The 26,121-nt window shown below is 35.5% G+C and overlaps 1 protein-coding gene across 1 annotated transcript in view; it reads left to right on the top strand.

Annotated features, from left to right (window-relative positions):
* LOC126022853 (solute carrier organic anion transporter family member 1C1-like) overlaps positions 1–20,664 on the top strand; it is a 48,611-nt gene extending 27,947 nt beyond the window's left edge. The window contains 8 exon segments of the mRNA XM_049783887.1: positions 1,148–1,302; positions 1,304–1,316; positions 3,576–3,771; positions 8,597–8,762; positions 11,650–11,837; positions 13,940–14,004; positions 18,302–18,419; positions 20,283–20,664. Coding sequence (XP_049639844.1) covers positions 1,148–1,302; positions 1,304–1,316; positions 3,576–3,771; positions 8,597–8,762; positions 11,650–11,837; positions 13,940–14,004; positions 18,302–18,419; positions 20,283–20,505 — 1,124 coding nt within the window. The 3' untranslated portion in view covers positions 20,506–20,664.
* Positions 20,665–26,121: the final 5,457 nt, after the last annotated feature.

The following is a 26,121-nucleotide window of genomic DNA, read 5'->3' as shown; positions in this document are numbered from 1 at the left end:
CTGTGATTTAGTTTGATCTCTTGCACTTTCTGTGGTCCTCTAAGCACTGACAGAAATGACCACTGAGCACATAGCCAGGAATAAGCCCTGTATATCTCTGAGTGTGGCCCTAATTCCCCCCCAAAATGACTAAAACAAAATTATTTTATTAAAAAAAATAAAGACAAAGTTGAGAAGTTAGCCAAAAAGTAAATGTGGAAAATTGTCATGATATTTTATGCAGAGAGGAACACACACACACACACACACACACACACACACAGAGTAAAGATGGAACTCAGGTCTCCCTGGAACACAAGACAACATATACACCAGTTTCCTTGCTAAGATCTCCATCCTTATACCTCCTCTCTTTACACTCTGTTACTGCCCCCATCCTGAGTGACTGCCTGGAATGAGGTGGGTAGAAAGAGAATGACTATTTGGGGCTTTATGACTTTGTACAGATGAATAAACCCCTTTGAGAATTCTGTCCCATGCAAGTGACCCCCTGAGAATTTAGAAATGAGTAAGGTACAAGCAAAAAAACAATGGTGTCTTGTTGTAGTCCCTCCACATGGAACAGGGTAGCAAGAAAAAATATTTTATCTCCTTCCCTCTTATTTAGTAAGTAATATTTACATGTATAGAAGCATCTTTACATTTTTTAATATTTGGATACAAAATAGGAAGAAGGGGTTATGCAAAGTAAATTTCTTAAAGGAGAGTCAAAAGAAATTTCCCTATTTCATTCCTTGTGACCAGAATCCAAGTCTGTTAAAGAAATTGAAATTCTTAGCTGCCATGGCCAAAAAAGCCTAGATCCATCTTATCTTATAGTCATACTTGTTCAAAGAATTCTACTACTGACTGTCCAGAGATGAGGTCTACACAAAGGAGTGCCAGAATCTGAAGCTGGATAGACTTTACTTAATCAGTGCTTATCCTATCTTTATATGTGTAGTATGAATAAGTCCCCACATAATCATGACCCTGAGAACAGGGACAGGCTATGCTCAGTCATCAAGGCATAGATAGATAGATAGATAGATAGATAGATAGATAGATAGATAGATAGATAGATAGATAGAATAGATAGATATCCCCAGCCATATATGGCTGCTGTCTTTCCTTGCTGAGATCATGTTATTTATTTTTCTGTCTGCAGATTTTCTCCCATCACTGAGAAATCTTTTGGGAAATCCTGTGTACTTCTTGTATTTGTGTGCCAGCACCCATTCAGTTCAATTCTTTATTTGGCATTGGTGACATACAAACGCCAAGTACATCGAGAGGCAGTATGGGCAATCATCCTCCAAGGCTAAACTTTGTTATTGGTATGCTCACCAGGCACTGTGCTTTCAGTAAGAATTAGCTTAGCCCTTCCTGCTCACTCACAGCAATTTAGGGGAAATTGGTCTAATAGTCAGATTGAAGGAAATTCATGCTATTTTGCTTTGAAATGAGAAAGTGAAAATAATAAAAATCTAATGTAAAATCTATCAGAAAGTATTCAAATTGTCTGGTATAACTTTGACACAAGAATTATTCACAACTATGAGTGAATGGCCACAAGAATATCACATAGGGATTGAAGCAATTCTGTAGTGGGTAAGGAGCATAATTTGTCTAATACCAACATGGGTTCATTCCAAGCACCCCTTCTGTTCCCTGAGCCCCATCAGGATTGATCTCTGAACACAGCCAGAAATAAATCTTGAGCATACTGAGTATACTGTTACCCCAAAAAAGAATATAACATTGGCCAAACATTTCCTTTTGGGATTGGGTAAGGTAAGACTTGCAGGAACTAATTGGTTCTAAGGATTGAACTGGGTTTCCAGATGTAAAATAGGCACTGCACCTCTTTTGAGTCAGATCTCTATATTTTATTTAAAGATTGTTAATACTGGATTTTTCTATGAAATATATTTTACATGCACTCCAGTTTCAAAAACTTTAGAGTATATTACTGAGAGAAAAGCAATTTCTCCAAAACCTCAATGTAAAGTGGCATCCGTGATGAATAGGCAGACAATATAAAAGATAAAATTCCCAGATATCAAAGAAGTTGTTTATTACTGAGCATTAGATTGTACTCCCTTATAGCTGTAAAGAAACCATCCTAATTACAAAGTTGTGAACATCATCTTGCTGGAATGAGAGTACATCTGGAAGAACATTTGCTTTGCATGTAGGCAGGCACAGGTTTAATCTCTGGAATTTCAATATGTCACCTGAGCACATTCCATGACTAATTAGTAAGTGCAGAATCAAGAGTGACAATTAGCATCTTTGAGTGTGGCCCCAAAGAACAAAAAACAACAAAAAGTTGTGAACTTCAAGGTCACTTTGGGTCATTTTTCTTCAGTCAGAATGCCCCATTTCCCCATCCACCATGTTGTTTTTGTGCTAAATATTTGGCTAAAGTGTTTTCATACAAATTTATTCATATTAGAAACACTATTATTGGGCCCGGAGAGATAGCACAGCAGTGTTTGCCCTTGCAAGCAGCCGATCCAGGACCAAAGGTGGTTGGTTTTGAATCCCGGTGTCCCATATGGTCCCCCGTGCCTGCCAGGAGCTATTTCTGAGCAGACAGCCAGAAGTAACCCCTGAGCATCGCCGGGTGTGCCCCCCCCCCCAAAAAAAAAAAAAACAAACTAAACAAAAAAAAAGAAACACTATTATTAGCTCCATTTTATCATGGAGAAAGAAGGTTTAGATAAGTTAGATAGCTATGAAGTTGCAGAGCTGAGATTCAAATGAAGTCTCTTCACCACTACATTAGACCTGTTCTAGTGATGTTCGCAATACACATTCATTTGCTAATTAGGGAGGCAGAATGTCAATCAAAGATATTATCTCCAGAATCCCCTGAATGAGATATAGGAAACCTTGGTGACTAAAAAGCACAGACATGACTATGCTTCCCCTGTAATTCAAAATCTGGATACAGGACCTGCCAAATCATTACCAGGAAAGTGTCCTCAGAAGTCAGAAAAATGTGATTTCCTCTTGTGTCTGTGGTGAAGTGACATGAAATGCTTAAATACTTAACTGATATAGTCTAGGCAAAGAGAACCTATGAGCATGATCCAGTAACAATATGCCAATAGGAAATAAACCAAACAAAGAGGTTAGAGCCAATAAAAACTAATTTTATGAGGGGACAGAAGCAATACTTTTTTTTTATTTCTCTGTATTTCACAAGTTATCATTATATTTGACACATATTTGTCATCAGAGTATATATGTTTATTCCTGGGATAAGACAGTAGTTTATTGAACTCACTGAGCATACAATGATTTCAAACCTTGTGTAAGATACTACATGGGCAGAAGTCTGAGAGAGAATGTGCAACTATTAATCTATAACTAGGAGACCATTTAATTTTCGCATATAGGATCACATATGGCCCCCAGAAACCTACGTAATAATGAATATTTCTAGACTTTGCAATGACTGATGCTAGTTTCGTCTGATTTCTTAAAGTTTTTTGTGTGTGCACTCATTTTCTTCTAGAAATCTACAAAGTATATTTTTCTATTTTTGATTATTTTTATTTGTTTTATTTATTTTTCTTGTCTTTTAGGACTAATAAACATAACCTGCAGTGCCTTGGGAATATTCTCTGGGGGAATTATTATGAAAAAGTTCAGAATTGGGGTCTATGGAGCTGCCAACTCTAATTGGGATCAGCTTTCTTTGGTTACCATCCTGTTCCTGTCCTTGTTTGCACTGGGCTGTGAAAATTCTGATGTGGCAGGACTGACCGTCTCCTACCAAGGGTATGTTCATTTATTAAATGCTTTGCAGATATGGACTTGTTTAATTAGCTATAGTGTTTTCAAAATTAGACTTTAAAATATTATAAATATGGAAGGGATTACAATTTATTTCATTGTGGAGTGGTAGACAAAACTTATCATGGAAGTTATTATTGATACAGAAGGTATTATTGACACCAAATTTGTCATCTGCTTTAAATTGGATTGTTTAGGGAAATATTAAAAATGTTCATCCTATAATTTCATTTAGGAAATAACTTGATAGTTAAAATTACAGACATTGAATCTTATCTCTTTATGTGTGGTGTATATGTCAATAAATCCAATCCATTCTCAATGTTCTCATTTTAAGAACAAAAAGATAGATCATTTAAGGTTTTTGTAGTACATAGAAATATTATCATTATTTATGGAAGTGATGGATATTTGCCTTGCATAAAACAAATGTTTAGTTTATGAAAAATGCATCTTTTCATTGAACACTTGGATAAATAGAATGATCTTTTATTGCACCCTTCATTATTTCTGTTGTATTAAAGTCATGTGAAATTTTAGGAGAAGCCAGTTTTTCTGTCCCTCAATTCAGTGCCATACCTGAGCTTTATCTTTTGTCATGAACTGTTGTCTTTTTTCAGTTTACCACAACAATACAGCCTGTTCTCTCTGACCTGCATTGAGTCATTTCAGTGTCCACACTATCCAATTTTTGCTCAAGGTTGAGTCTTGAATAAATTACTTTATCCTCTCTCTACCTTGAGGAGGAGTCCTTGTCATCATTCTACCTCTTGACCTGAGTCTCCAGGGGTACCTCTCTCCATCTTTCACCCATTTACACTTCATTAAAAAGAGGGTTAGTGAGAGACCGGAGATATAGCATAGCAATAGGGCATTTTCCTTGCACATGGCCAAGCCAGGAATTGGTGGTTCAGTTCCTGACATCCCATATGGTTCCCCATGCCAGCCAGGGGCAATTTCTGAGCTCAGAACCGGAGTACCCCTGAGCACCGCCTAGTGTGACAAAAAAAAATTTTTTTTAAAAAGGGGTTAGTAAGCCAAAACCATGTAGCAAACCAACCTCCTTGAATTCATCTGAATGCATCATGAAAACCCAAACTCTGGTTTCTGGTTTTTTGTTTTTTCTTTGTTGCTGGTTTCTCTGCTATTTGCCTTTCAGCTCTCTGTCCATGCTTCCACCAGATGTATCTCATCTCCCATTCTCATTGTCATGTCTCACTTTCCTTACATCTTCAGTAATCCATCATCTTTACTTTTATGCTGTTAAGTGAATATCAGGTAAGACATTTTTTTACCTAAAATGTCAGATAAACTAGTGATTGCAAAGTTCCCATCATCACTGCTTGCTGAGTTATCACAGAAAGTTAGTCTTTTTTTGGGAGGGGGCCATTCCTGGTAGTGCTCAGGGTTTACTCCAGACTCTACACTCAAAATGACACCTGGCAATACTTGAGAAAACATATGAGGTGCCAGGGATCAAACATAGTTAGGCTTGATCAATGTACAATATAAATAACCTAAACTTTATACTATCCCTTCACTATATAAAAGTTAGTCTTAACTGAGCAGTAGTGTTCCTTGGTGACAATCAAAGTAAAAATAATAGCTTTCAATGAGTGCCTGGAGATAGTTGAAGGTCTGTGCTATCTTCAATGCTCCTAGGATCAATATAATAGATAGGCAGTGGTGAAGTATTTTGTACTTTGCCATTTATAAACTACCTTTCTTAATCTCAATTGTGCCCTCAATACACCATTATGAGGTATTTTTAATCCTTGTTTAAAGAGAACTGAATGTAGAAAGGTCAACTTGCTTCTACCAAATAGGACATTATTTGTTTACCATTATGCTGTCTCTAAGCCAAAAGCAATCTCAGAAGCAAGCAATAAAAACCTTTAAATTCCACATTGAAAGTACTCTTACAAAGAAAAATTAAATATTTTAAATAACTAAAAAAATTCTTTGCATGTGCATGAGTTCTTGTCCTTGAAAGTAGTTTCCTTATAAAAAATAAGTTATTGAGTTATTGAAATGTTATTTAAATGTTATCACTTTTTAAAACATCCTAAAGCTTTTACTTAAATTACTTTCTACATTTTCTTAGATTCTCAACAATGGTAAGGATTTAACCTTTAAGCATAGTTTGGATATTAAAAGCAGCCAAAAGAAATAATACCATCACTGGGAAAAATCTTCCTTCCCAGCAGGGTTATTTTGAAAGAAAAATATAGCTTGAGTATAAAACTTTGGACTGTTTGAAAAACTCATCATTAAAATTACAAATAAATCTACAGTCAATATGGTCTTTTATAAAATGTGTATATAATTAATTTCTACTGCAAGCTTCCCCTAGGATGATAAAAAAACTCTTAGTAATATAAAATAATTTATCTTATAAAATACAGCATTCTCATTAGGTATTTTTTGAGTTGCTTTATTCTAAAGATTTTGATTCTGACATTCAGTAGTAACAGAGCAGATAGTCTTGAGATAGGGTCCTGGAGAAACCTTGTGTCAGCAATGTTGAGTATAAGTCTTATCTCAGACTAGAATTTACAACCAAGAGGACTGGAATTGGTCCCCTCTGGAGTTTGTCATTAATAAATGGTATGTAGTTGATCAAATCATCTACTGTGTTTGACATGGCTTTCCCTATCTGCCAAAGAGTTTCTTCCTGTTCCAAAGTGTCTACCTGCTCCAACCCTCCCATGATCCAAAGGGGTTTGGCTCTAAAATTTTCAATGAACATATTTGCAATTTTAGCTCTACAATGTCAGTTAACAATGAATTCCTTATAGAAGAGAGCAAGAGAAATCTAATTAGGTCTCTGTATGGCAATTTATTTATAATCTTGTCTTTTACTTTCCAGTTGACTAAATTTTAGCAGTTCTCTTACCAAATGTAATATTACATTGATTAAAAACTATGATGATAATCATTAACAGAAATCTTTAGAAACAGAAAACAAAATGATCAATCCTTTCCAAAATAGGATTCCATTGTTCTTGGATGGACTTATTTGGAAGATATCTTTTTATTAGCCAGTTGTTATTGATGCCAGAGACAGAAACATAATAAAACAAAAAGTTATTGCCCCTGAGTATATATTAAAGTACTTTAAAGATACTTTGTAGATGAATTTAAAAAGGAGAATAAAATTAATGCATTCAAAATGGAATAAAAATAATTTGGCTCATCATTGAGTGGCAAGCATAGACCAGTTAGAAGAGATGAACCATTCATTATATATATTTATATTTATATATTTTTAGATGAATGGAAAGAGAATAGTAGAAAAATAAATATAGAACCTATTATCAAAAAATGAAATCTTGGTTTCATTGCAAATGTTATAGAACTGAAGGACACCATGCTGACGAAAGTGAGTCAAAAGGAGGACAAATACCAAATGATCTCACTTATATTAGTCACATAATAAATATAGCAAGTAAACAAATAATAGTCCATCATAATGTGTTCCAAGGATCAGCATATTAAACTGACTTAATATGGGGGTGTTTGGGAGGAATGAAAAGGAGGATAGTGACAGTAGTACAGAGATGTTTATAATCTGGTGATGGATATGATTTCATGGCTCTATAGTCTTAAAACATGAATATTGAAACTACTGTAAACCATAATGCCTAAATAAATGAAAATATAAGACTTGGTCTAGGCAATAAATTCTGACAAAGAAAAAAACAGAAATCAGAGAAAGGAAATATGTGTGTAAGGAAAGAGAAAGAATGAAGAAAATAGGAGTAAAGAAGTGAGAGAAGAAAGGAAACACATCAATTAAAATTATGCAAAGCAATTATTAAACTAAAAATTTAGTCCCTTGGATGCAGATAGTTCAAAGGTTTGGAACAAATGCCTTACATGTATGAGGCTCAGAGCCACTTGCACACAATCTAGTATCATTCTTGTGGTCCTCAAGCACAATGTCAATGGCCTGGCAACCCTGAAGTATCAGGCCTTATTACTAAAACTTCTGCCAAGCCTAACTAGGCCAACTATTGCTAAGAATGGTCCTTGGGTTTCCTGAACACTAATTAGGAATAGCTCCACCTCACCAAAAAACTCAGTTCCTGAAAACTAAATATTATTTTATTTATATAAAATAATTATCTTTCCTTCTTCAGTAGTCTATCTTTAAACTGTATTGCTGTATTTATGAAAAACAAATGGCTAAGTTGCAGAAATGGCTTGAAATTGTGGGGGGCACACTCGGATTAGGAAGGTAGAAAATATGGAAGAACTACAAACATAAAGGATATACCTAAACTGAAGCTGTAGGAAAATCTACATAAGTAAGAAAATCTACACAAGTAATATGTGCAGCTCCTACAAATATTGATATTGTTTTGACATAGGTTACCTGGTTTTTCCTTTCACCATACCTGAGCAATACCCATTCTATTAATTGTATTGATGTTCAGACGGTTGTAACATGTTTACACACATTTACATCATTGTAACATCAGAAATTGCTGTAACGATGAACTTTTGTTTTTCTGTTAGCCATTTTTATTCCCTTTTACACAGAAAGACAACACTAGATAGAAGTTTCCAAAAGTCTTAACGAAGATCCGGACATTAAGTAAAGTAGTAACTCTTCTAACTATATCTTTCAGGAAAAAATTAATAGTGTTTTCACATTTAATGATCATGATTTCTGATGACAATTGTGTCTCCAAGAGGTAAATTTGGTTGACAGCACCATTCACATCATTCAAGAACACTGAGTTTTTGAAGACAGTAGGGAGCTACCTGCTAAGAGGTAATATTTATACTGTTAATTTCTTTTCAGAACCAAACCTGTCTCTTATCATGAACGAGCTCTCTTTTCAGATTGCAACTCAAGATGCAAATGCTCAGAATCAAAGTGGGACCCTATGTGTGGTGAGAATGGAATCACTTATGCATCGCCTTGTTTTGCTGGTTGCCAAAGCTTCTCCAGGAGTGGAAAAACCATTGTAAGCAATCTTCTAGAAAGAATGCACTCATGGCCTGCTACAATGCATAAGAACACAGCTGGGGTGGTGGGGGAGATAAGGGACCAACTATGAGATTTTACTTGTAGGAGTCCTAACTTAATCTGCCCTAGTCCTCCTATGTAAAACAGGAAAGATCACTGGTAGAACTTGAGTAATTGAAAATAATTAGGGTAAGTTAAGATCCTAAAATATTCAGATGGTTCATTCTAATTATGTAGTATGGTGCTGTCATTTTACTTATATTAAATCTTAGTTTCTAATAAGAAAGTTCCAATTATGAGATAATCCTTTGTCAAAGTGTCTGTTCATTTCTTCTCCCCATTTTTGATGGGATTAGATGTTTTTTTCTTGTAAAATTCTGTCAGTGCCTTGTATAATTTGAAGATTAGCCCCTTATCTGATGGGTATTGGGTGAATAGTTTCTCCCACTCAGTGGGTGGCTCTTGTATCCTGGGCACTATTTCCTTTGAGGTGCAGAAGCTTCTCAGCTTAATATATTCCCATCTGTAAATCTCTGCTTTCACTTGCTTGGAGAGTGCAGTTTCCTCCTTGAAGATGCCTGTAATGTCCTGGAGTGTTTTGCCTATGTGCTGTTCTATATATCTTATGGTTTTGGGGCTGATATCGAGGTCTTTTATCCATTTGGATTTTACATTTGTACATGATGTTAGCTGGGGGTCTAAGTTCAATTTTTTGCAAGTGGCTATCCAGTTGTGCCAACACCACTTGTTGAAGAGGCTTTCCCTGCTCCATTTAGGATTTCCTGCTCCTTTATCAAAAAATAGGTGATTGTATGTCTGGGGAACATTTTCTGAGTATTCAAGCTTATTCCACTGATCTGAAGGCCTGTCCTTATTCCATACCATGCTGTTTTGATAAATTATTGCTTTGTAGTAAAGTTTAAAGTTGGGGAAAGTAATTCCTCCCATATTCTTTTTCCCAATGATTGCTTTAGCTATTCTAGGGTGTTTATTGTTCCAAACAAATTTCAAAAGTGCCTGATCCACTTCTTTGAAGAATGTCATGGGTATCTTTAGAGGAATAGCATTAAATCTGTATAATGCCTTGGGGAGTATTGCCATTTTGATGATGTTAATCCTGCCAATCCATGAGCAGGGTATGTGTTTCCATTTCCGCGTGTCCTCTCTTACTTCTTGGAGCAGAGTTTTATAGTTTTCTTTGTATAGGTCCTTCACATTTTCAGTCAAGTTGATTCCAAGATATTTGAGTTTGTGTGGCACTATTATGAATGGGGTTGTTTTCTTAATGTCTATTTCTTCCTTATTACTATTGGTGTATAGAAAGGCCATTGATTTCTCTGTGTTAATTTTGTAGCCTGCCACCTTGCTATATGAATCTATCGTTTCTAGAAGCTTTTTGGTAGAGTCTTTAGGGTTTTCTAAGTAGAATATCATGTCATCTGCAAACAGTGAGAGCTTGACTTCTTCCTTTCCTATCTGGATTCCCTTGATATCTTTTTCTTGCCTAATCACTATAGCAAGTACTTCCAGTGCTATGTTGAATAGGAGTGGTGAGAGAGGACAGCCTTGTCTTGTGCCAGAATTTAGAGGGAAGGTTTTTAGTTTTTTTCCATTGAGGATAATATTTGCCACTGGCTTGTGGTAGATGGCCTTAACTATATTGAGAAAGGTTCCATGTCTTCTAACACCAAAACAAGTATTTCTATATTTTTTATCATTTGATTTATATTATTTTGAATAGGAAACAATGTAAGCTCTCTTTAATCAAATGCTTAAGCAGAATCATATAGTTATCTGCAGTCTAAGCTTCCCTGAAGAGAATTGAAGTTGTGATAGATGCCTGAGTAAACACTCTACATTTGAGAGTTGCAAACATACAGTTAAAATCTATACATATGCCTAAACAGAGGGAGAGAGGGAATCATACATATGTCTAAACAGAGAGAAAGTGGATAGATAAGATTGAAATCTAAGAGTTAGATCTGTAAACTACTGTCAGAATTTCTGATCTTGTAAAAATTATAATGAAAAGTCATTCAACGGTATTAAAACATATGCCATTTTTTAAATATTTGTAACCATTATGGTTTTTATATGAAAAACAGGCCATAGCTTAATAAGAATAAAAGAGGCTTCGGGGCCAGAGTGGTAGGTAGCTCAGCAGTAGAGCATTTGCCTTCACGCAGCTGACCTAGGACAGACAGCTGTTCGATACCCAGGCATCTCATATGGTCCCCCAAGCCAGGAGCAATTTCTGAGCGCAGAGCTAGGAATAACCCCTAAGTGTCACCAGGTGTGGCCCAAAATCCAAAAAAAAAAAAAAAAAAAAAAAAAAAAGAATAAAAGAGGTTTAAAATGCATAGAAAGCAGTTAAAGAAAAGTAGCTTAGAACTGAAAGAAATGAGAAACTATGGCTCAATTTGTTGGTATTTGCTGGAATATTGCTCTGTGAGATCAATGGCTTAAAAGATTGATAATTACCCAAAAACCAAAGGAAAAAAATATGGTCGGAGTGATAGCGCAGCTGTAGGGCGTTTGCCTTGCATGCACTGATTCAGGAAGGACTTCAGTTCAATCCCCAGCTTTCTATATGGTCCCCCAAGCCAGGAGTGATTTCTGAGCACATAGTCAGGAGTAACCCCTAAGCATCATGGGTGTGGCCCAAAAACCAAAACCCAAAACAAACAAGCAAAAAAAAAGATCAACTATCTGTTGTTTGGATAATTAAATCTATCTATATTTTCTTTTATTCAAAAATGGCTATGTTCCCCATTATTCATATAATACTTTTATATACATATTTATCATAAAGTCCTCAAAAATAATTATATGTCTTATCATTTAAATGTTGCCTCAATAATTGGACTTTTCCATCTGTTTTTCAGATATTTTATAACTGTACCTGTGTGGGAACTTCAACCACTCATTCAGGAAATTCTTCAGGCATGGTGGGCAGATGCCACAAAGATAATAATGGATGTCCCAAAATGTTTCTATATTTCCTTGTAATCTCAGTCATCTCCTCCTATACTTTATCTCTAGGTGGCATACCTGGATACATACTGCTTCTGAGGTAAACAATGATCCCCCTTCCTTCAATTTTAACATAGCAAATCGGATCATCATCTAGAGCAGCGATTTTCAATACTGTGCTGTGGAGTCGTGGGGACTCCTGATAGCTCTCTTAAGCAACTTGTCCCACACCGTTACACCATGTTAAACTTTTCCCACTTTGAAATTGTTAGCAGAAATTATTTCAGAATACACATTTCCCTAGTTAAAGATGTTTTCAAGCTGTTTCTCTAGAACAGTGGTTTTTAATCTTTTAGAAAACTAGTGGTCTAGAGAGGAATGTTCATGTTTATATGACTACAGACACTCAATAAACACTATATGCCATTTCTAATTCTAGCAGTAATAGCCAACATAGACAAGATGTGTTTTATAGTAAACAGTCCCACTGAATTGACAGTGATAAAATTATGTTGTTTGGTTTTGGGGTCACATATAGCTCGGGTATCTCTACTAGAGTGAACTAATGCCAAGGATGAAATATAGTGCTCTCACATACAAAGCATATGCTTCAACCTCTGCCATCTCCCTGGCTCTGCAATACAATTTTTAAGATGCTTTAAAGACATATAATACCTATTTTTAAGCTATTATTTTTCTGTACTTACATTTTCCTGACTTAAATTATTTTAAGAGGGAGAATACCAGACTTTGGATACTGGGTCATGTGAGGATTCTAATTCATGAAAACCAAGTAAATGACTTAAAATATTTTTTTCAGTAATCTATAAAATTTTTAAATGAATGTGTCATTTTGCTTATTACAAGTGAACATCTAAATTTTTATCATAAATAAAAACTAAGCACTGATAAAATACATTCTAAATATTTTCTTTGTGGGGGGCACACCAGTAATACTTGGATTACTCCTGGTTCTGCACTCAGAAATTAGTCCTGCCAGGAGTAATTTTGGGAATGCTGGGGAGTGAACTTGGGTTGGTCCTATGCAAGGCAAACCCCCTACTTGCTGTGTGCTATTGCTCCAACCTCTAAATATTTTATATAAAAAATAATTTTTAAATGTAGGCCATTTTAAGTGCAATTAATGGAGTAATAAGTAGAGTTATTAGACAAACATCTATTTGTAAATTATAAAGTAAAAATGTTCCATATGTTTTTCTTAACCTCCTTGTACTTGTATCTTTACTAAATTCCTTATAGGTTTTTCTTTTATTATAATTTATGCTTAAACTTTTATTATTGACTCGAGCCACAGATAACAATACAAAATTAAATAAGTTTGAGATTTAAAATTAGATTAGATTTTAAAAACTAAGATTCTGAATAATAAGTTTTTCTTCATAACTGAGTTAACTTTATAAGCATTACTATTAAACAATTAATCAAGGTAATCTAAAGTATAATTTTGATAAAATTATTAAGCATAAAGATAAAATTTTACTGAAAAATCATCTTTCATTTTTGCTATAGTTATACTACAAAAATCGACCAGGAAAGATAAACAGATAAAAGGGTCTAATGTCGGTAAATCTTTTCTTGACAAGGAGAGCTTAAGAAATCTGTGGTTATAGATTAACTGTGAATTTGAGAAGATAGGAATGTATTGCTGAGAGTTCTCAGACCAAGATTGTTGTTCATGGGTGCTATATAGTATGCTATGAAACTATCTGGGTCAGTTGAACAATCAGGATTCTAGAAGATAAGACTTTTCTCTCCACTAGACCTTCAAATGAACTACCAGTGGTCCTCAAACTATGGCCCGCGGGCCACATATTGTATTTGTATCTGTTTTGTTTCTTCATTGCAAAATAAGATATATGCAGTGTGCATAAGAATTCGTTCATAAGTTTTGTTTTTACTATAGTCAGACCCTCCAATGGTCTGAGGGACAGTGAACTGGCCCCCTGTTTAAAAAGTTTGAGGAACGCTGGGAGGGATTTTGCCTTCTAGAATTACTAACTGCAAGCTTATTTGCATGCAATAGAGCATGGTATTTACATAATTTGGCTTCCCTAAGTGAAGACACTGACAAATTTTTATTAAATGCTACTTGAATTCTAACAGAATTTTATATGTTAGACTGACACATTGTGATTTGTTTTAGTGTATTATGCTTCATGTAATTCTGTTCTTGTTATTTAGGTGCATAAAGCCAAAGCTTAAGTCTTTTGCCCTGGGCATCTACACATTAGCAATAAGAGTTCTTGGTATGTATTATCTATCATTTGATTATGGCCATCATCACAAGTATATGTTAAGTATTTTTAAATGTTTTATAGAATTATCAAGCATCACTAAATGATATGGATGATTATTTTATTTTCAGTCTCCCTCCAATCCTTTCCTTGATCTCTCTATTACTTTGTTCCATAAATGTTTATAAAGAACATTGCTATGCTCGGAGATTAAAAAAGTGACTTTATGAGCATAACAACATTTCCCCTATTGTTGTATCAGAGCTCTCTGAGGGAAAATATAATAAATCAGTAAAAATCTAAGCCTAGGGGCCGGGCGGTGGCGCTACAGGTAAGGTGCCTGCCTTGCCTGTGCTAGCCTTGGACGGACCGCGGTTCGATCCCCCGGCGACCCATATGGTCCCCCAAGCCAGGAGCAACTTCTGAGCGCATAGCCAGGAGTAACCCCTGAGCATCACTGGGTGTGGCCCAAAAACCCCCCCCAAAAAAATCTAAGCCTAAATGTAATTTGTTTAGCTATTAAAATGAAAGATCTTTGGAGTTTCAGTGCTAGAATATGTCAATATGCACTAGTTAAAACCAATCAATAATAGGGCATATGAATCAGATAAGATTTCTGACCTTAAAAGCTTATACTATAAAGAAGAAAGGAAATGATCATAAATGACTTGTAAATTTGACAAGAAATATCACAGGGGCAAAAACAAACTCAGAGCTTTAGAAAAATCTGAACATAAATTTGTCTTATGTAGGTATAAAATAAAATGGGTTGATCTGAATATAAAGATAATCTTGATAAAACTGGAATTTTATGTAAATGGAATACATGCAACCTTGAATATCTGTAATTCTACAATATGTAATAAACAAGTATAAAAGAAAATGTCAAATTATTGATTCTGAAATATGAAATTGACTGGCACTATTCTATATGTTTATACTAATTTGGAAATATATGTGTTAATCTATAGTATAGAAAAATTCTTTCAAGCAGAAGGAATGATATGTAAAACTGATTCCATAAAAAAATATACTCAAAATTGGCAAAGTCAGAAGGCAAATAAGAACAGAAAGGCCAACAGCCAAATAGAACAGTTAGAAGATATAAATAGAAATTTTATGCATAAACACATATAAATGCCTTTGATAGTCAAGAAGACAATTAAGTGCTCATATCACAGTATATAACAGTGAAATCACTCTCATGATGGCATGAGACACCCCCATATCTCTCCTTTTCAGTCTGCAATAAACTAGTAAGACTCCACGTACATCAATGGATTGATCGGACAGAAATTTAATAAGAAAATAGTGATCTTGAAGGAAATAACAGATCAAGTAGACATTTAGACAGAGATTGGACCAGGGTTTGTCTTACGTATATCAAGCACCTTACCACTGTATTATGATATGATATATACTTATGATAACTTTTATGCTTTTATTGTATAAGATTATTAATCCTTCACCACCCAAAATGCCCAAAAGCCTTCGCCCCTGTCCATATATCATTGTTCTTGCCTCTTCCTTTGGCATTATTCCCTACTTCTTGTTAATTTCAGTTTTTTACTAAAAATACAAACTGGCCTCTTGGAAAATTTTATATTAGCTTTCCCTTGTTTTGTTTCTCTGTGTGATACATTGTCTGTATCAAACAGACATATGTAGCTCAAACAGTATATGTTCTTCTTTTTTCACATAGTATCCTGCAGTTCCCATTCAGTCCAGCTGAGGGGGCTGTCATGTTGATTATCCACCACTGGGTCAAGTCACTCACCATCATTGGGGTCTTCTTGGTTTCTTGAGTTTCTGTTCAAGTGCCAGTCGTAAAATCACCCCAGAAGCCATATCTCCAAGTTCAGGTGAATGAGTCTGAATCAGGGCCATTCATGAAATAATTCCAACCAGGCTAAGGGTGAAACATATCTAGTCTGGAAGTCTTCTACCTAATATGGAGAGCCAGCTGCCTGCCAGAACTGCCATTTTTATTGAGTACAGAGACCACCCCTGAGTAGGGCTGCTATCCTGAGCCTGTCCTATCCAGGTTTACATATAAGACAATCTTTGTTTTGGGTGAAACCAAGTTGTAAACCAACCGATACAAAGAAACCAGGCATGATGGAGCTGGAGAGACAGCACAAGCAGTTAAGGTGTTTGCCCTGCATGCAGCCAATCCAAGATGGTCGGTGGCTCGAATCCCGGCATCCCATATGGTCTGCTGTGCCTGTCAGGAGCAATTTCCGAGCACAAATCCTGGAGTAATCCTGAGTACTGCCAGGGGTGACAACCCCTCCCCACAAAGGAGAAACCAGGGATGATCTTTGTTTGGGGTAAAATAAGGTATAACTCAACAACTTCCCCTTTTTGTTCAAAAAATTGAGGGATACATAAGCCACGTTCTAATATTCTCTTGTAGGAGTAGAAATCCCAGATCAGAATTTACAAAAGTGGTTATTCTACATAGGCACAATAAAAGTTGACTGTAATAGCATCAACATTTAAGCTGTATACATCATTCTCAAAACAATCAGCTTTTCCACATCTTTGTCTTATACATCTCACAACATTTTTTCATAGGCTTCTTTGAACATAAACTTTAGAACCTTTCTGCAGATACACTTAATTCGAAAATTCTTAAACATTATTACACCAAGCACTGTAATACAAGTCTACAACATCTGAGTTCCTTTCCATAAACTTCCTAAACAAAATTACAAGAATATTTCTGCAAAATATGCTTGCTACAACATTCTTATAATGAGCACTGCTGATAAAAGTCTATAATATCAAAGTTCATTTCCATATACTTCTGCGGACAAAAGTTGCGGATCAGAACATTTTTTCAGACATAATTTGAGAATAAATTGTTACACAATATACACAATCAAACATCTAGCAATTGGGAAACATTCACTAGAATAACAGAACTTTTAAAACTAACAATAGTATGCATTTTCCCCACAATTGTGCAAACTAATATTTAACCACTAAAACGGGATACAAAATTTTCATTTTGCAGTGGGGCTTAGAACAAAACAGTTAAGTTCCATACAGATAAAACACATTTTAAGGGGCCAGAGAGATAGCATGGAGGTAGAGCATTTGCCTTGCATGCAGAAGGACTGTGGTTCGAATGCCCACATCCCATATGGTCCCCTGAGCCTGCCAGGAGCGATTTCTGAGTGTAGAGCCAGGAGTAACCCCTGAGCGCTGCCGGTGTGACCCAAAAACCAAAAATAATTAATTAATTAATTAATTAATTAAAACACACATTTTAACCAGCAATATAGTGATTGATAAAAATAGAATCAAGATATTAGCCTAGGAGAAAGTTACAAGAGGTTCTGAAAACAGCTTCTCCACTGTTGGGCTTTGCTTGGGTTTGGATCCTCCATCTTCTGTGGTGGCTGTTTGGGTCTCCTAGATAAGCTGCTGCAGGTCAGGGGGTCTTGGTCCTGGCAAAAAAAAAGCGCCTCCAGTAGAGAAAAGATATTAGACATCGGTGTCTGGGATGGTGCCCAAGTCTCCATCTCTCTCCCCTTGACTGCCTGCTTCTGAACCACCCAATTGGGCTATTCAGGCGCCAATTGTAAAATCATCCCACACACTATATAAAATAATCCAAACCAGGCTAAAGGTGAAACAAATGTAGTCTGGAAGTCTTCTAACCATCATTGGGGTCTTCTTGGTTTCTTGAGTCTCTGTTCAAGTGCCAGTTGTAAAATCACCCCACATGCCATATCTGCAAGTTCAGGTGAATGAGTCTGAATCAGGGCCATGCATGAAATAATTCCAACCAGGCTAAGGGTGAAACATGTCTCGTCTGGAAGTCTTCTACCTAATATGGAGAGCCAGCTGCCTGCCAGGACTGCCATTTTTATTGAGTACAGAGACCAACCCTGAGTGGGGCTGCTATCCTGAGCCTGTCCCACCCAGGTTTACAAATAAGACATTCTTTGTTTTGGATGAAACCATGTTGTAAACCAATAGATACAAAGAAAGCAGAGATGATCTTTGGAGTAAAATAAGGTGTAATCTAATGCCTCTACATAGCTTTTCTTTATAAAAATAAATTTTCTGTGTGAGAAAATTTTATGTTCCTAATCAGATCATCTTCTATATCATCTATTTCTTAAGACATTCCTTGCATTTTAGGCCTATGCTGGGTGGAAGCTACATATTTTGATCTCCGACACACACAGTGATGTCTAAGACATTTCTTTTGTGAAAATAGAAATCTTTCTAGAAAATTTTTTTCATTCTTAAAAATCACATATTTTATCATCATAATGATTTTTTTTTCCCACAGCAGGAATCCCAGCTCCGGTATACTTTGGGGTTTTGATTGATACTTCATGCCTCAAATGGGGATTTAAGCCATGTGGAAGTCGAGGATCCTGCAGATTGTATGATTCCAATGCATTTAGGTACTGTCTCAAGTTCCTTCCCATGTCTCACTACAGCATCTCATGTTTGCACAATAACATTGTCATTCCTCCAGCCATATTATTGCTTATAAATAAAAGGACAGTCTACTGGAGAAGTGTATTTCATTTTATAGAATACTTACATTATTATTCATTTATTTGGCTCCATCTCTTCATTTTTCCTTATATCTAATCTTGACTCCCACTTTTAAGGAGTAATCACCATAAAAATATGCTGTAACATTCCAGAACAGAGTATAATTGTACAAGTTCATGCACACAAGTGAGCAGTTCCTTGAAATTCCAAAGCATTTAAATTTGGGTCACATTTTAGGTTTAATTCTTTTCTTTTTCAAACTGAGCCAGACTGTCCCATTTACGTCAGATATAATCCCCCTGGGCAAGAGTTGGATTTGGCTCTGAATCTGTCCGGCTTTTATTGCCAAACTGATGTTCAATTATTCCAGTACTTGAAATGCATAAAAGCAAAAGGTTTTCTCTGTGTATGAGGGTGTATACAGGGCTGAGGGTGCATGGTGTTTAACTATGGTATCATTCAGTTCACTTCATCAAACATTTAGTCCCTTTATTGCTTAAAGCAGTGCTTCAGTAGCTTAAAAGCAAGAAGGTTTTTTTTTTTTTTAAGCCTGACATTATGAGCATTTTCTAGAAAAATAAACTAGTGCTGACCCATGGAACTTGGATGTGAGTTGAACCTACCATCTCAAATAAGTTTTATTAAACAGTCTTTGAAGTGATGTGAGAATTTGTTTAGGCGTCTAAAAGGGTCTGGATCTATGAATAAAATTTGTGTTACTTCACTCACCATTGCTGAGGCTATAGTATTCACTTTACTGTAAAAAGAAAAGAAAAAATAAGTAACTCAATCAGATACTAAGAATCTGTGAGTCATTCACACTGTCATTCCATACCTTCCCATAGTCTTATGGTAGAATGTATAGCTAACGACTTATCATGGGAGAAAATAATACACGTTCATTCATTCTTCAATCATTATATTCTACTGAAACCCTGTTACCTCTTTAACATTGCTCATTTTTGTAGGGATTTTTTTTCCTGTTCAGGGTTAATTTGAAAAACATCTGATAAAAAGGCAATACATATAGGATGAACGTGATAATATAATTATCAATAACCACGAATGGTGTCATTAGGGAAAATGCTTTATTTATGTTAGCCTTCAACACTTTGTTGAAGGTTCACAAAAAGGCTTTTTGTAGTCACAATATTGGCATTCTTCTCTTTTCCCTCTCAGTTCAAGTTTAATAGACACTACAAAAAGTCAAATGTGATGTTTATTATACACATCATTGGACTGTCCTGAAGCACAACTCAGACTATTTTTGCCAGGGGGAGAAAAGACCAGCCCATATTTAATTCCTTGGGGAAGAACTTCAGATCCAACACCACATCTGAGCAGTATACAAGGTCTCATGTTTTAAGTATAATGTTCACAACAAGTGGTTTGTTCTTATGGTTGCTCACTGCAGCAGGGTCCTAAATTGATCCAGAATTCTTCTGTTTAAATAACTATTCATTATTCTTCTAGATATCAGGTTGGATGATATCACTAGTAGAATTCCAGCTAGCTGGACATATTTCACCATGCTTCTCAGTGAATTGGAAGGTCTGAACTATGCTCAGCTTCTCATCCACAGAGTGGCTATCAAGAGGTCATCTATAGTGACCTTTGAATTGGCATTCTTAAAAGAAATCATCAACCTGATGGTTTTTATTATTAATGGTTCATTTTATTGAATTAATGTAGGGGTTATTCCTTTTATCTTTTTGTTAAACTTATACATTTGCAATAATTATGACTAAGATTCTTTTTTTTTCTAGACACATTTATCTGGGACTAACTATGATACTGGGAACAATATCCATTTTTCTAAGTGTTGCAGTACTTCTCATTTTAAGAAAAAATTGTGTCTCAAAACACAGAAGCTTCAGAACCAACAGAAAAAGAGCAATGGTAGCAACAAGAGTCAAGATCGAAAGTTGTACTACAGGTGATCATTTGCTACAATCTAATTCCTGGCCAGGCAAGGAAACCCAGCTTTAGGAGAATAATAATTTGAAGCCGACTTTTAAATTCTGGGAATTCCACCACCAACTTTAATCAAAACGGTATTAAATGTATAAATTCGTTCTCATTTTTAAATGTTTTTAATTTTTTAAATCCTAAGTAGTATATTATATACCTGGTAACAAAAATAATTCAATGTATTCTAGAAGGTAGGCTAATAAATTTAATTTTAAAACTTTTCATTTATATACAATTTCATATATTATTTACACATTCTTTTTGTGTGTGTGTGAATTGCTATATTAGCTGTAACCCTAGTAGAAAATTTTTCACTGTAGTTTAATTACTAGTCTAATTTCCAACCTGAGATGCTTGCCTATGTAATAGTATTAAAATCCACCTTAGCCACTTTCTAATATAGCCCAATGGTACCATTAGGATTAAGTCAAATCTTAAGTAGGATGATAATTATAAACTCCTTCTTTATATTTTGAAATATAGAAATTCATATAGAAACATATAATCAGATATCTTGTGGAATTCACATATTTGGTTATTATCTTTTCTAGCATCTATTACAAATACTTAAGTTGTCGTTCTTGTAAATAAAATTGTTACAAGCTTTCTTGTCCTTGTATGTAGAGGATTAATAAATATTGTAACCATAGTACTATTCACATTTAATGTATGTAAGCAGTCTAGAATCATGTGTGAGATGTTGTCCTCCAATATTTGAAAGTTAAACTTCTTAGAGACTAATTAAATTAGTTTCTTAACCTTAAAGGACAGAGCTAGGACCAAACCCAAGTCAAAATATAAAGTTTTCTTTCCATCATACCAACCTGATCCAATGATGTGGTACTAAATAAACTACTTGTATTACCTGTATGTTTCTGTTTTTTATTTTTTCGTTAGATAAGTTTCATCCCATAATTGCCATCGCCTGTGTTTACCAACAACATGACATTAATCAACAATAATTCTAAACTATGAAGGCATATTTAATATTTTCTTCAGCTATTAATTATTGGTAGTTTGAATTACTGTTCTAAAAGAAAAACTCAAAATACTCTATTTAAACTTAACTCATGACCAAGGGTAAACTAGTAGCATTCTCAGTATGGTGAAAAGTGGGATTTAGAGAAAGCAGAACACGGACAAAGAGATGAAACACAGGAGATAACACACTTGCCTTTCATGTGGTTGACCATGTTTTATATCCTCAGCACCACATATGGTCCTTGGAGCACCACTAGGAGTCACTCCTGAACACAAAGCCAGAAATAGCCCCTGACTACGGCCTCCTTCATGTAACCCAACCCTTATCCCACTTCCAAAATCATAGAGAAAACAGGAAAAAAACATTAAGAGGAAGAATATTTTAGTGGAATTTATTGGAGCTTAAGTCCTATCTGAAGGTCATTCTTAAAAATGTAGCAACTTTACTCCTACCATAGTGAGGGTGTCAATAGAATCAAAGAAAATGTCTGTAATCTTCATGTCTCCTTATAAGGCAATCCCATGGATAAAAATACAAAACTGGTGGGAGGGGAATAGAAAACTCAGAGATAAAGATTTTGGGTTGGAAAATAGGCATCTTATTGAAGTAGATATTAACTTTGTTTTTGTTTTTTTTTGTTTTTGTTTTTTTTTTGGGGGGGGGTTCACATACAGTGGCTCTACACTCAGAAATTGCTCCTGGCAGGCTCAAGGGACCATATGTGATGCCAGGGATTAAACCCAGATCTGTCCTGGCCAGCCATATGCAAGGCAAACTCCTTGTCGCTGTGCTATTGCTCCAACTCTGTCTTTGTACTTGAATTAGTGATATGTTACTCTCCAACTTCACTAGTGTGAAATGAAAGTTGATTTTTGTTTTGTTTCTTGCTGGCCTCTCAGCCCTGCTGCTGCCATGCTAATGGATAAGCAGGGATTGTTTTTCTCATCAATCTTAACCAAAGCAACTATTTACTGAGTGGGTGAGAGAAAATACTTGTCAAGAATTTTCTTTGCAGCGATGTAATTAAGGTTAAAGCCTCAAAATAATCTCCCACAATCTCTCTTTTTCTTTTTTATTTCCCAAAGCTTTTTGGTAGCAATGCCCCCCCCAAAATAACTTTTTTTTGCAAGCCAATTTCTAAACATATCTTTTCTCATTTGTCCTTGAGAAACCTAAAAATATTACCTAAAGTATGATAAACCATATTCTTAACAAAAGGACTTAAAACTGTTTAAAAGGTTGCTTATTTTTCTGCATAACCGTTTATTTATATGCATTAAATTCATTGCATAGAAAACTTATTGAGTTCACTCTGTTAGGGGAAAATCTGACATCTTAGACATAATTAAATTCATCTAACAAAAATAAACAGGCTTATTTTTTGTGGGGGAGAAATGGGGAATAAGAAGTGCTCGGGGAGTCTGGGAATGACCTCTAGAGTTATTCTGACCACTGGGCTGGAAGATCAAATGCTAGGATCCAAGAAATGGTCCCTCCATGGCTGTGGTGGAGTGGTCTGGGGACCACTAAGGGCCAAGCTGGTGATGATTGAATTCTTCCAGGGCTACACTCAATGGTACTTGTGTTATTTTTGGTTTGGAAGCCACAATCAGCTGTGCTCAGAAGTTGTTCCAGGCAGTGCTCAAGGGAACCAAGTAACCTTCTCCCAGCCCTATAACTGCAATATTAGCCATCTGAAACATAATCTGAAACTGGTTTTTCCCCCAACGCATCAAATTATGCCTTCACTTAATTTTTTTCTCTTGAAAATTTCCAAGAATCAAATAATAAATGATGTCATACTTTTTTCTTACTTTATTTAAACTCTGGGATTTACAAAGTTGTTTATAACACCATTGTTTGGGGGCATTTAATGTTTCAACACTAATCCTATCACCAGTGTGACCTTCCCTTCATCATTGTTCTCAGTTTCCACCCACCCCACTCTCTAAGGCCACCCCCTTAGCAGGCAAAACTATTTATTCTCTATTGCTTTTTTTGATTAAAAATGGTAAATACAATTACCAAAAATTAGTTCAGTAAAAGAAAATTTTTAAAAATGTGTATGTCTCACAATAGTGTTATAAAAGACATTGTATGAAGACTTAATGGTATTAGTTAAACCTTCTTTGTTGCTTTAGCTTATTGGTCTTACTTGGCTTCTGTGCTGCTTTCCCATCTAATTTGCTGTATTCCTATTGGGCTGTAAGTATCGTGAAATATACAACTGTTGCACAGGCATAAACCTGGTTGGAGCTATAGAACTGGGATGATTCTTTGCTCAGCATCTCTTGAGATTAATTGTGAAGCTATAAAGATGGACCATTTATATGGTGGACCTTATGGAATATGGGTGTTGCTGCTGGGGTTTCTGGCAGCAAGGATGAGATTTTCCTGCCCCTACTCCAAGAAAGAATTTTCAACCTGAAGATTGGTATATCTGGGAGTTTCATCAGCTTGGCATTTCTTCCAATGTTAGTCCTATACTGTGATTTTTTTTATTGTTACCAAGTTGATACCTCTTGTGTTATTTCCCTTTTCTGTAAGAAAACCCAGTGATATTTATAGGTGTTCAAAGTCTAATGTTAAAATCTGTTTATGACGCTCTTCTTTCTCAAATCAGACAACAGCCTCCCATAACTACTAGGAAAATGCAGCTGCCCCAGATTAAATATAGATTTCATCCTCTGTATCCTGGCAATGGACTTTAACTCCATCCTCACAATGCAACTAACTGCAATTCTTCATCTGAATTTCTTAACCACATTCACAGTGAGCTGTGTTGTTGCAACCTACACTCTTTGCTAAGAAAACACTTAATTCCTTTTTTCTCCCTTCACTTTTTTAAGTCTGATTCTGGGCTTCTTCCATTTTGGCTATGAATCACCTGGGAGATTGCCACAATTGCAGTTGCAATTTAGTAGTTCTGAGACCCTGCATTTCCAAGTCATTCCAGAGACCAAAAGTATCATATGCTTTGCAAAGTTTCAAATAACCGGAATTCCTCTTTGACAACACAGATATGGTCAACCTTCTGTAATTTTCAGCCCTCGTTGTGTCTCTACAATAACTATAATGCCAGTGAAGACTGTGATGTCAGTGATTCTTTTCTCCATCTCTCTCCTGTGTTGCCTTTTACTAAGTACAAATTCAAACTGAGTAAATGAACAAATTAATTAAGAAAGTAAACTTAATTTAGCTACTGAGAGTAGGTTTAAAAAATCATGCCTTATATAATCATTCTTGAATTTCTAGATTCTTTATTGAATTAACTTTGGAAAAAATTGGCAAGAAAAATAAGATAGAATAATGTGGTAAGAGAGAAACAGATTATGTATTCTAACCATTTTTTGATTCTTACACATGTACAAATATATGTGTTTGTCTGTAATTAATATAATCAGAGCTTTCCCGGGACTTATAATCTAAACTCAATGAGTTGCAGGTCCCACTTCTACACTCTGTTCCCTCCCATTTCCTTTTGGTTCTCTGGACCAAAAAGAGATGTATTTCCTATGCTGGGATCTTGGTACTTTTTGTGTCCTGTCCTAATCTGGAATATTTGCTTCCCTGAAACTTGATCACAGATCTTATCCAAATAGCTCCTAAAAGATCTTTATCCACCACCATTTGTGACACATGTACCATTTCTTTTCTCCCCCTAAATTTACCTATTTCTCTCCCTAGCAGTTGGCACTCACTCCTTATCACGCAACTTCTTGTGTATGTATTGACTGTGTACAAATCCCTCAATGAATCAAAAGGTAGTCATTACTTCAGGCTGAATAAACCTAGAACTAATCAAGTATTCCATAACTGAAGGAACAAAACATTTCAGACAGAGCAGATGTAGAACTGAGTAAAAACTTGGAGACACTGAAGGATTCTTTTCAATTCATTCAGGAATAATTTTCCCCTTTAAAGTAATGAATAAGTCGATGCTGTTGGAAACTAACAATTTTTTCCTCTAAATTTTATATAAATGACTCTTTTCAGAAAGAATTTATTAAGAGATTATTTACCATTATTTGGACTTGACTACCAAGATTATTCAGGTGAATCTGCACATAAAACCCCTTACTAGGCTACATTTCTTTAAACATTGAGCCTTCAACACCAGTACAACTCAATCTTAAATTGTACAACACTTTCAGCCAGGTCTGGCTTGAATTAAATCCATATTTTTCAAACCCAGACATTGATTTATTTCATGCCTAAGGCAATGCAATAGGAACATACTTCTTGCTTCATAAATAAAATGCAAAGTAGTGAAAGATTCCAATTCCAACACAACCACGTATTCAGGAGGCTAACAAGTGCATCTGTTTTGTCATATTCAGAAATACAGATTGAACAAACAAATAAGTAGCATGCCAGAGGCCTGGCCTAGATTTTAAAAATGTAAAGTTTCATAGCTTCTGCTTAAGATGAATGCATATTATTGTATATTTTCACAGGAATCCTTTGCATTGTAACTCTGGCTCTGATATTCTTGGGAACTGGCAATGTGTCACATCTAGAAATTGAGCTCCTCTACCTCTGCATGGTACCTCATTCTTCCACCATGCCTCCTTTTACTTTTACTTTAGACTCCCACTTTACATTTTAAGCAGTTGAATCCTATATGCTGAAAATATAGGCAAACTCTGGGT

Source organism: Suncus etruscus, chromosome 11 (genome assembly GCF_024139225.1).
Source record: "Suncus etruscus isolate mSunEtr1 chromosome 11, mSunEtr1.pri.cur, whole genome shotgun sequence".
Taxonomy (NCBI): domain Eukaryota; kingdom Metazoa; phylum Chordata; class Mammalia; order Eulipotyphla; family Soricidae; genus Suncus; species Suncus etruscus.
Note: the sequence above shows the minus strand (reverse complement) of the source record. Positions and strands in the feature narration are given on the sequence as shown.